Raw genomic sequence first — 12,663 nt, 5'->3', positions numbered from 1 at the left:
GTGCCTAGCTGTGAATGGTCACAGCTAATCACATGCACATGTCATGTGATTAGCTGTGACCAAATCACAGCTAAGCACAAAAAAAAAAAAGAAAAAAAAAAAGCTGAATGAATCGATTTCATTCAGCTAAATGCTTGCTTATAGCAAAGTAATTCTTTGCTATAAGCAAATTGTGTAAAAAAAAAAAAAAAAAAATACTGATCACTTCCCCAAAGTAGTACAATGTTACTATGGTAACATTGTACTACTTTGGTCATTGTAAAATATGAAAAAAAATCTTAAAAAAAATAAAAAAAAAGTAATAAAAAATTAAATATAATAAAAAAATTAAAAAAATTAAAAAAAATATATATATATTTTTTTTCATACTGTCACCAGTCAGTGTCCCTGTTCACCGCCATGCCAGTTATATGATGACGCTGTACTGCACTGGTGACAGTATGTAAAAAAAAAAATAGTGAAAATAATTTTTTTAATTTTTTCATTTTCCGAAAAATTATGACAAAAAAATACAATTTCAAAAAACTCGCCATGCCTCTTATAAAGTACGTCGGACTGTCTACTCTGCAAAAAGGGGTCATTTGGAGGATATCTGTACTATTCTGACATTCTTGAACCTCAAGAAATTAGATTGGCTGTCAGTACTTCAGGATTGATCAATATTCAGATCTATGCCATAGTTTGTGAACTCTATAACTTTCCTACAAACTAAAAAATACATCCTAATTTGGGTTATTTTCACCAAAGACATGTAGCAGAATACATCTTGGCCTAAATTTATGAAGAACAATTATTTATTTGTAAACGTTTATAACAGAAACAAAGAAAAATGTGGTTTTTTTCAAAATTTTTGGCCTTTTTTTGGTAATTTAGCAAAAAATAAAAACCCCAGCGGTGATTAAATACCACCAAAAGAAAGCTCTAGTTGTGTGAAGAAAATGATAAAATTTTAGTTTGGGTACAGTGTTGTATGACCACGCAATTGTCATTCAAAGTGTGAGAGCGCTGAAACCTGAAAAATGGCCTAGGCAGGAAGGTGTAAAATTGCACGGTATTGAAACGGTTAAACAGGAAAGAGTGGGACAAAATTTAGATGGGGGAGTGCATGATTTTAGCCATGCCTGGGGAAGCAGAAAACCAAAATAAAATACTGATTGTGGTCACCTTTTAATAGAAAAACAGAGGAACTGGCAGGAACACCAGGGATTGTACACAACAGATAAACGACAAAGAAAAAAGGATACTTTTTCATACAAGTAACATGGTACAGAAGACACATATCAGGAATATAAAATGTTCAGTTTATATTTATTCTTTAAAGTGATATTAAAAGACAATCTTTTTTTTTTTTTTGTTTAAAATAACATACATGTCATACTTACTTGCTGTGTTCAATGGTTTTGAACACAGCAGCCCGGAACCTCCTCTTCTCGGGTCCCTCGCCAGTGCTCCTGCCTCTCTCTCCTGTTGACTGCCCCCACAGCAAGCAGCTTGCTATGGGGCACCCAAGGCTGTTGCTCTGCATGTCTATTCACAAACGGTGCCACGGCTTTGCTCTGCCGCCTCTCTCTCCTCATTGACTCACTGGCTGTGATTGCCAATGGCTCCTGCTGCTTCCTCAGCCAATGAGGAGGGAGCGTCCCCGTAAAAAATGTGTTTTTCTGATTGGGCAATATGGAGAGGTGGGGTGGCAACTACTATCTTGATTCTCCACTTCCACAGCAGTCCCAAGCTTGGACATTGGTCCAAGCTGGACTAAACTAACTATGCAATATAATAGTTACCTCGAATTGAAGTTGTAAGAACCGAAATATGTAGCTTTCATTACTGGCTTTCTTTTTAAAACTGCAAGAAATCCGTATCAGGCCACTTGGGTCTGGAGATGATTACCAATCTAAGTGTGGGTCATTATTAGGCCTTATACATCTGTTTACAAAGTATTTAAGCCCTGTATGCTTTAGAATCTGGTATTGTTGGAGCTCTCCTCTCCTAGCTTTCAGAATTTACTAACCATAGTTAAATAGTTAGTCTGGCTGAAAAAGACAAAAGCCCATCTAGATCAACCACTATGAAAAAAAAAAAAAAAAGGCAAAAAAAAAAACAGCAACGCATAATCCAATGTGTTCCTGCAGGGTAAAAAATTCCTTCCTGATCCCCCGAGAGTCAATCGGTTATCCCCTGGATCAACTTTACCTATAAACGCTAGTATCCAGTTATATTATGTGTATCTAGGAAAGAATCCAGGCCTTTTTTTTTTTTTTTATAGCAATATACTGAGCTGGCCCGAACCAACTCTTAAGGGAGTCTACTCCACATTTTCACCACTCTCACTGTGAATAAACCTTTCCGTATTTGGAAATTAAATCTCATTTCATCCAAAAGTAAAGAGTGCCACCATGTCCTTTGTGATGACCTCAGGGTGAACAACTCTACACCAAGTTCACTATATGAACCGTACATGATCATATCCCCCCTTAATCTCTTCTTCTCAAGAGAGAATAAATTAAATTCCTTTAATCTTTCCTCATAGCTGATCTCCTCCATGCCTTTTATCAGTTTGGTTGCCCTTCTCTGCACTCTCTTTAGTCCCCCAATATTCTTTTTGTGAATTGGTGCCCAAAACGGAACTGCATATTCCAGATGAGGTTTTACTAATGATTTGTACAGGAGTAAAATGATATATCTCTCTCTGGAGTCTATACTTCTTAATACAAGAGAGGATTTTGCTCGCTTTAGAAACAGCAGCTTAGCATTGCATGCCGTTATTAAGCTTGTGATCTACCAAAACCCCCAGATCCTTCTCCACCAATGATTCCCCCAGTTGTACTCTCCCTAGTATGTATGATGCATGCATATTCCTAACGCCCAAGCGCATAACCTTACATTTATCAACATTAAACCTCATTTGCCACATAGTTGCCCAATTGAACAGTGCATTGAGGTCGGCTTGTAAATTGGAGACATCCTGTAAAGATGTTATTCCACTGTACAGCTTGGTGTCATCTGCAAAGACTGAAATGGAATTTTCAATCCCAGACCCTATATCATTTATAAAGATATTAAAAAGTAAAACGTCCCAACACTGAACCTTGGGGTAATCCACTGACAACCCTAGACCATTCAGAGTATGAATAATTATTCACTACTCTCTGAATACGATCTTTTTTTCCAGTTTTCTATCCATTTACATATGGATTTTTGCAAGCCTGCGAGCTTTACCTTACACATTAGCCATGTGTGGGGAACGGTGTCAAATGCTTTTGCAAAATCCAAGTATACCACGTCCACCACCTTCCCTCTGTCTAAGGTTTTTCTCACCTTTTCATAAAAAGAAAACAGTTTTGTTTGACAACTTCTGTCTTTCATGAATCCATGCTGCCAAGAACTCATCCATATGATCTTTTATTAAACTCTCCAGTATCTTCCCAGGTATACAAGTTAAACAGGACTATAATTACTTGGTAAAGATTTTGATCTCTTTTTAAGTATAGGCACATTGGCCTTACGTCAATCCCGTGGCACTGTTCCAGTCATTAAAGTGTCCCTAAAAATTAGAAACAAGGGCTTTGAAATGACAGAGCTCAATATTTTAAGGACCCGTGGGTGTATGCCATCCGGTCCAGGTGCTTTATTCTGTCTAAATATTTCTGGATCATATCAGTTGTGAGCCAATGTGGATCATCTGGGGCTGTGTCAATACCATGCCCATTATGGACAACAGCTCCCCCCACGCTCCTTTGTATACACAGAGCTAAAGAAAGTATTTAATAAATTTGACTTCTTTGTCCCCAGTCACCCACTCTAGATTATTTTGTAAAGGGCCTACATGCTCGGACCTGACCTTTTTACTATTTATATATTTGAAGAATTTTTTGGGGTTGGTCCTGCTATCTTTTTCAATCTGTTGTTCATTTTCAATTTTGTAATGTTTAAACGATGATAGCATTCCTTCATTTTTATATTTTATAAAAGCTCTTTCTTATTTATAGCTTTTTTAACTTTGGCCGTAAGCCACATAAGTTTCATTTTTAGCATTTTAAACTTGTCCATGGGAATATATTTTGCAGTGTGTTCACATATAGTCTTTTTGAAGGACTCCTATTTCTGGCCTGTGCTCATCGATGCCAATATTCCCTTGCAGTCTGTCTTGGAGAGCAGCTCTCAGCCTTGGAAAATTAGTTCTCTTAAAGTTGAGTGTTTTTATTTTCCCCGTATGTGCTTGTTGTTTACAGCTGACGAAAAACAAAATCATGTAATGCTCACTGCTACCCAGATGTTCAGAGCATCATTCCTAGTTGGGGCTTCTATGAACTGTACCATAAAATTGTCCTGTAGTAAAAAATGTTTTGCCTGTTAACTGTTCATGCAGTGCCATTACTCCAGTGAGTTTTTGGGTAATTAAAATCCCCCATTATTATCACACTGTCCCAGCCCTTGCAGTCCTTTGGATTTGTGCAAGGAGCTGAGTCTCCGCCTGCTCATTAACACTGGAAGGCCTATAACACACTCCAATGATTACCTTTGTAGTATACACCCCCATGTGCAGTTCCACCCATAATGCTTCAGCCTCATCACACTCTCCATCAACTAGGTCCTCTTTCACACTCTTTGAGATCACTTAGAGACAGACACCCCCACCTTTCCTTTTTACCCGTGGGATGTAAGGAATATGACAGATATTCACAAAATTATCTTCAACTTGAGCTTGCATCTGCAAACACAGGCCCTTACCAAACAGGAAACATAACAATAACATATTTTCAGAGACATACCTCCAAGTTCTGGTAAGACACTAATATATGTTCTGTACAATAGAGGCAGTGCATCGTGGTTTATATGCAAATGAGGTAGATGAGGAATAAAATCATTGCCCACAAGAAATCCCATTAAAATCCAGTCATCAATTATTCTTTCAATATCATATTCAAAAGAGATCTTGTTCTAAAACAAAGAAAGTGTTTAAATATGTGTAAGAAAATCAGACACTTACTTTTACTACATTTAAAGGACATTACTTACTTTCAGGGATGAAAATTCATAATCAATATATTCTCTCATTAGAGACAAGTGAAGGAGGTGAAATGTAGTTTCTTCTGGTGCAGAAACTCTGGAACACATTAAAAAAATCTGATATACAACTTCGTACATTAAAAATGATTGACATGGATAACTGAACATTATTTTAACAAAACACAACAGTCTTCACACGACAAGATTTTCTACTCTACTTTCACTTTAGGTACGAGAGGGAGAATCTCACTGTTGTAACAGTAAATTTTCATTCAAATGTTGTCAGGAATTACGTCCTGGAATGTTTACAACAATCAACTTTATACTCTGCAGACTTATTCAGTAAAGCAGTGGAAAGGGCAGCAGTAATGTGTGAAGAGCAATAAATGCTGTATATTGTAGCCACATTGGCTAAGAGTGGAATTTGGGAGGTGTTACTACTATGAGTTACTACACTTTGCATAACTCAATTGCTATTAGCAGTGCCTTACTGAATAAGACCAACAATGTCCTATGAAAAATTTAAACAGGAAGCATGTACACTACACATAGAATAATTTAAACATTATTTCAACTGAAATGCACTTAATGGTAAAGCAAAAAGTCATGGATTGTCATTTGAACCTGAAGTATATGAAAGCATTCCATAACACCCCTTACCAAAAACATGCAGGCTGGTAACTTTTTTTTTTTTTTGGAGAAGATTTCTGTAACTACTGTTTTAAAGTGATCCTACCACTTTGGGTAACCATAGTGCTGAAGTGCATCCACCGGGTGCCTGCAAGTGCCTGAGTTAAGTTAGCCATAGATGCTAGGATGAAGTCACTGCTCCTCTGACAATTTTCAACCTGGTTCCTTCTAATCTAATCAACTTTTGTGGAGACAGATGGTGCTGACAGGGATGTCCACAGCTACATTACGGTGTATGGTCAGCTATAGTGTTCAGATCAATAACTTTGTGCACATTGGCGCCCCTTAGTTGATCCCTGCTGTATGCAGGGCCTTAAAGTGGTTCTAAAGACAAAAGGTTTATTCCCTTGATGCGTTCTCTGCATTAAGGTAAAAACCTTCCAATGTATTTGCCTCTCCCCCAGCCATACCTAAGCACTTACTTGAGTTCTCTCTCGATTCAGTGCTGTTCCATATGCAACAGCGCTGCTCCTTTCTTTCTTTCACAGGCTCCTGCAGCTGTCAGTCAAATCCTGTGAGGAAGGAGTGGGGGCATGGCTGAGACGCAGTGTCTGTCTATGAATGCACACAGCCCAGCATGGGAGTGCAACCATACGAGTGCCCCCTCAGAAAATGACTTGCTAAGGGGGCACTGAGAAAAGAGGAGCCGAGAGCACCGGTGGGGGACTCCAGAAGTGGAGGTAGGGGACCGCTCTGTGCATTACTACTGCACAGAGCAGGTAAGTATAACTTGTTGATTATTTTAATATAAAGAAAAGTACGCTTTGACAGGGGACAACGCTTAAAGTGTAAACAATGACCTTCTCTTCTTTGCTCCCTTTCAGTCTGTTAAATACAACACCAAAAAGGGTTTTGTTATATCTGTTCAAGAAGTGCAAAAAACACCAGATGATTTTGTTAGAAATGCAGAAATGTCCTGTGTACACTTCTAGTGTTATTTCAAGGAGTCTAATTATCACTCTTCGCTCGCATGGACTACAGAACATCTATATAATCCTTTCTACAGTTATTCTGTATTCCATAATGAAAGCTAGGAGGGATAAGTGTAGAAAATTTAGTGGTTATTCAAAAACCAATTGGGCAGAGCCCACACAATTCAGTCCAGAAAAAAGCTGTATGTTTATTTTGTCAGTCCCCAACAAGTAATCAGAGCCAAATGCATACTTGCAGATCAACAAGTCTTCTCCATTCTTCCTACATCTTTAAATAAATAAAACACTGGGAAATGTGCATGTATAGCAGAGTTATACTGCATATGTTTTGACATATACTTTAATTTAAGCACAGAGAGAAGTTGAGGCTCAGTTTAGGTTTCAGTACAAGGGACTCCACATGGATCAGTTTCAAGGCTAACAGAGGCACGTGCAGGTAACATGTAATATTTTTTATTTTTCTGCTGAATGAATTATAGCGGATATTCAGAAGACATATATAAATAAAAACCCTGTACAGATGTAATATTGGGGCACCTAGGATGCATCCGTTACAGTGCTATATTAAAATGAATGCAGTCAAGACAGTCTGTCAACATCAATACTACAACCCAAAATCTCTTATTCCGGATGTTGAAGCTGCTGCAGAAATGTTAATATGAGCATGAAGGGTAGAGTGTATTGCCACAGTTTAGGTATGTACAAGTTATAAACAAAGTCTAACCAAAAAATCTGAGCATAACTCTGTTGGAACAGAAAACCACCACTGAATGTACAGAATGTGGGATTATTTGCAACTGCTGTTTTTTAATCGTGAGACAAAGAGATGTAAGCACATTGATACTATAGTTCACAAAGCAGCACCTTCAAGATGAGAAGATGGTAGGTTTCTAAGTATATTTATAAAGACATGCATGCAACATTCACCAAAGATTTATGGCAGGTGGATCTTCCAGATGTGGATGTTTTAAAATTACAGTCATTTATTCAACTGCACTGAATGTTTGGTGAATATCACATTCACTACTTTATAAATATATATAAAAAGATATACAACAAATTCACCATTTAAACCAGCACCATATTTCCACTTAAAGGACAAACAGACCTAAAAACTGGTTAGGCTAATGTTTTATATTGGTGAACTGATAATTTAATAACCAGAATATAGTTTTATAGTAAATGTATATCACACTTCTGATTTGTCTTCATATGCAGCAGAACTTTAATAGTATCACACCCAGAATGAAGACAAAGCTTGTGATGAGAAAACGATCCTATATAAAAAGTTTGCCACAGTGCTCATCTACCTTTTTTGATTCTTCTTTCCACCAAAGCGAACCTCTTCTCTTAGAAGAGAAAAGTGAACTTCATGGCTTGTTAAACCAAGCATTATCTGCAATAAGAACAGTATTTGAAAATTACTAATCGATAAGCATAATATATACAGCTTCACTGTCATTTAAAGTGCCCCATGCACAGTCTATGAAAAGTCAACTAACTACAAATTCTTGACCAGCAGTAAAACTGGTTTAAAACAAGCCATCACTTCTAGATCCTCAAAGTTCACAACAAGGACTCTAAAGTCGTGTTTCAGTCAGTTTGGTTTAGGGTGTGTGCCGCTGTTTGGTGTGAACATGTTCTGCAGTGCATTGTTATAACACACTGCAGTGCCGCTTTTTTTCTTTTAACTTTGTGGCAGGGCAAGGCCATGACACTGTGCAAAATAGCAGTTTAAGCCAGGTTTAGCAGAAAACAGGCACACTAATGGCATAAGTGTGTTCTAGCTTTTTAGGAGAGACAGGATTAGAGTTCAGTGCTCCTCTTAGGAGTAAGAGTGTGTTGCAATGGAGCAGAGAGAGGTGCATGTCTGCACCGTGCTATCAAGTACAGGAGAGGACAGACAGACAGACAGAGAGATGCAGGAAAGACACAGAGCTGACAAAGGTACAGCGTTTGTGCATGAGCACTGGGAGGTGTGATAGATGGTCTGAAGGACCAAGGCACAAGGCCTGAGCAGTAGAGCTGCAAAGAATATTGTTACTTTCCGTATTGATGGTGGAAAGCCCCTGTATGGGAAGCAATTTGATTGTGAACTGCTTTAAATAAAAGTGGGCAGAAAAATCCCTAAAAAGCACACCTGAAGTGGACTGGACTCACTGTTATGTGCTACACATGAGCTAAACAAACCCCAAGTTGTCACAATTTTCATCCAAAGCTATGCGTTGCAAAGTATTAAAGAGTGTTGGATCACATTACACAAAAACAGAACATGTCCTATTTTTTTTTTCAATGGACACCAATGTGGAACTGTACTCACCTACCCTCTAGCAATACAATGTCCAGAAGCTCCCTCGCTGGTAACAACATCTTCGCCGGGTATTCTTTGACTATCTTGATTGTATACGCAAGATAGTTCATCCCTGAAGCTGTTGGAATTGTACACTGAGCTGCACAGGTTCTCCCGGGTGGGGGGCAGGGGTGTTGTTGGTCAATGTCAGGCTCTCTCTGTGGGAGGGGGAAGGGGGAGGGGGAAGGGGGAGGTGGTGTTGATTGGCCTGTGGGGGCAGGCGATTTTTGTGTTGCCAAGGGAAGCACAAAACCTAAATACACTACTGGGCACACACTCCCTACCCAGAACTGCAAAGAGTGTGTGTGTGTGTGTGAGATTTTGTGCAGTCCTGCCGCCCTGTAGCAGTACTTCTACTATAGGGCAGCAGGCAAGCGGTTAAGCTTTAGCTAGTGGTTTAACATTGAGCCCTGGTTCACACTGGATCTGACTCTGAACTTGAAGCCGCACAATTTCAAAGTTGGATGGCAGTGGGACTTCATAGTCATCTGTGCAACTTCATGCACAGAGGTCTATGGAAGTCGAACCCCAATTTGGCAAAAGTAGTGCAGGAACTATTTTCTAATCAGTGAAACTCCGAAGTCAGAGTCACACCATTTAAAACAAACAAACAAAAAAAACACAATTATATTTAAAAAATTTTAAATTGCCTGCGGCTTTTAAACTGTCAAACTACTGCATCTGTAATTGTTTAAACTGCACAGATAGGAATCAGAGAACAAACAAGTCAACTGGCAATAAAATACACATACCAAATCTGCATCTAATCCATAAAGGCAGTGCCTTGTATTTGGATCATGGTCTGGTTTAGTTTTCTCAGACCGTATGAACTCCATGATTTTATGTTCTCCTTCCCCTGGAGTCTGTAAAACAACATTGTAGAGAAATATCAGGAATAGGAGGTAATTATTGGTGTAACACAACAAGTAAATGCAACACACACACACTGACCTCATGACCAGACAAGTATATAGCTACACCTTGCCATGTCTTATCTGTGGAAATCTTCATATTTACAAAATACTTCAGATGCTCATGTAAGCGAGCCATAAATTCAGTTCCTAAAAGGAGCAATGAAATTGGAGAAAATTAATATTTACCACATTTTATTTCCTTCTAAATACAGCAGTGTTTTTAATGCATGAAAGCACTGATTTTATTAAACAATGCGCCAATATCCCATTCTGTATTCTATGTTACTTGTGCAAGTACTGACGCTTGCAAAGAAGAAACAGCTTTATCAAATGGAGACTACATGCTGGCAAAGGTTTGTCCACTAGCCAAACATATCCAACAGCAATCATCTAGGTCAGGGGTGGACAACTGTGTCCTTCCAGCTGTTGGTGAACTACAAGTCCCATCATGCCTCTGCCTTTAGGAGTCATGCTTGTAACTGTCAGTTTTGCAATGCCTCATGGGACTTGTAGTTCGACAACAGCTGGAGGGCCACAGTTGCCCACCCCTGATCTAGGTAGTAAAGTGAATATAATTAAAGAATGTAACAATTAAAGTATATATGTAAAACACTGAGTGTGTACATATACTGTACACAAGAATTACATATACATGCAGCACAAAGCTTATAAATGAATACATATACTTTAGATAATTTTACAATAATGTCCAGTACGTACATATATAGAGCAAAGTCCTCTGACTACCTGGCCCATAGAATTACACTACAAGTTGTAATTGGAAATAAAAAGGACAGTCCCACTAATTTGGTGCACAAGGCTGCTCTGCTCTGTAAAAAAAAAAAAAAAAAATGCTGGTGACCTGGTTTACTGCAATGCCCAGTTCCTGAGCCTAAAAATGTACAGGCCAGGGGAACTTCAAACACCCAGCTCCTCCCATCTAAAAACCTTTTGGGGGCATATATCATAAGTAAATCTCTAATTCTGCATGACCTGATCATTTTCAAATAAAATTATTCATACCTCAGGTCTGGCCCTACATAGGGATATTCAGAAAGCAGTATGCAATGTAATGGCTAGCGTTTTTAAAAGTTGGCCAGCAATGGCAGCTTCCATATTGCTTTCATGGGGTTTTTTTTTTTTTTAAATCGTATGGGTGTTTAAACAGATTTTTGTATGTGACCTCAACGATCTCCCTTTAAACAAATTTTGCTTTCCTTCTGGTCCTTGCTGCCTGTTACAAAGACACTGAGCTGCACAGTCACAGAATATCATGCCTTAGTCCAGAGGGATAGCCAGTATTCTGTATGGCCATGCAGCCTTCCATTTTTTATGGCTGTGCAATGTGCATGCACATCTTTGTAGCAGGAACTGAGAGAGCAGAGGACATAAAAGTGTTACTTAAAGAGGCCCCATAGAGAAAATTGTGAGGGTAGTAGGGACTAAACTCTGATAATGTAGTTGCTTGTGGCCATTGAATACAGAAGAGGGACTCTATGAAAGTTATGCAACCTTTAAAAAATACTTGGCAAAAAAAGCTTAGGAGTCACAATTTGTGCATGAATGTGTCACACAAATGTATTTACAGCACCTATAAAACATATGTAGGTAAGGGGGGTCAGTAGATGCCCTTTTCTGCCACACTTTCACCTTACCCTGTGTAGGCATGGTAGCTTATCCATCCAGCAAAAAGCATGGGTTAGGGAAGCACATTCAGCACACTATCATCCAGCAGAAAACACTAACCTAAAACACAGGCATATTACTGGATGCATTTGGCCAATTTAGAGGTCCTTATTCATTAAAAATGCTAATGCTTACAGAGAAATTGCCATGGTATAAAGGGTAATACTGTGGCATTTAAATTACAGTATTTTTATGTTATACATATTTTGTAATCACCGTGTACTCACTTCTGTGAGATACTGTAACTACAAGGTTGGTGGGTAAGGTATGTGTTTTTGTTGAGGACACAGGAGGTATGCAAAAAGGTTAACAGTCCCTGGAGGTGACTAACATGGAACATTGTTTGGCATTGCTGGATGATTTCTCAAAAGCAGAGGAAACTGCAGTTCAATGTTTCTAAAAGTAAAAAGTAAAATGCACCTAGGGAAAAAGAATCCCTTTACGGTGTTCAATATTTGGGGTATAGTGTTGATGCATCACTAGAGGGGTCAACAGCCGGAGGTCCTGATTGCCCTATACAGATTTTTAGTTAGACCTTATTTAGAATACTGTGTCCAGTTCTGAAGATCTCACTTAAAAAGAGATATTGATCATTTAGAACAAGTAGAGATGGGGCAAAAAAAATAGAAAAACAGTGGCAGAAGCAGCTGCCAAGCCCATCTTCGGCCCAACAATGCCCTCAAGTGAAAAACCAACACCACCTTTGGAAAAAAGAAGGGGGAGGTCAAAGCACCACCTTGTCTTTGCGTAAAACCAGGTAAGGTGGCTTACAGGACAAAGCCGCCAACTGACACTTTCCAAGCAAAAGCATTAGCAACCAGGAAGGAAAGTGAAGCCCCGCAAGGGAGGCCGATGGCAGAGGCCTCGCAAGGGAGGCCGTCGGCAGAGGCCCCGCAAGGGAGACCTGTCTGAAGCCCCCCACTTCCTGCAGTACAAACAGGTAGGAAAACTAAACATGTGCCTGTCACGCATGGAACATAGCAGCTCCCCCTTTGGCAGGAGCCCATTAAACAGCACCTGGATATAATACAGCTGGTGCCACAAACCCAGGCCATATGTAGCTACAAAAGGCCAGACCCAA

General features: G+C 39.1%; 1 protein-coding gene across 2 annotated transcripts in view; it reads right to left on the bottom strand.

Annotated features, from left to right (window-relative positions):
* Positions 1-12,663, bottom strand: part of XRN1 (5'-3' exoribonuclease 1) — a 123,361-nt gene that overhangs the window by 94,328 nt on the left and 16,370 nt on the right. For both annotated transcript variants that reach the window (XM_089672571.1, XM_089672572.1), the window contains exons 4-8: positions 9,934-10,043; positions 9,735-9,845; positions 7,943-8,028; positions 5,020-5,107; positions 4,773-4,941 (exon numbers count right to left, since the gene is read on the bottom strand). In XM_089672571.1, coding sequence (XP_089528697.1) covers positions 4,773-4,941; positions 5,020-5,107; positions 7,943-8,028; positions 9,735-9,845; positions 9,934-10,043 — 564 coding nt within the window. The remainder of the gene's footprint in view (positions 1-4,772; positions 4,942-5,019; positions 5,108-7,942; positions 8,029-9,734; positions 9,846-9,933; positions 10,044-12,663) is intronic.

The sequence above is a fragment of the Staurois parvus genome, unplaced genomic scaffold (genome assembly GCF_062004578.1).
Source record: "Staurois parvus isolate SC_StPar_1 unplaced genomic scaffold, SC_StPar_1.0 ptg000131l, whole genome shotgun sequence".
Lineage (NCBI taxonomy): Eukaryota > Metazoa > Chordata > Amphibia > Anura > Ranidae > Staurois > Staurois parvus.
Note: the sequence above shows the minus strand (reverse complement) of the source record. Positions and strands in the feature narration are given on the sequence as shown.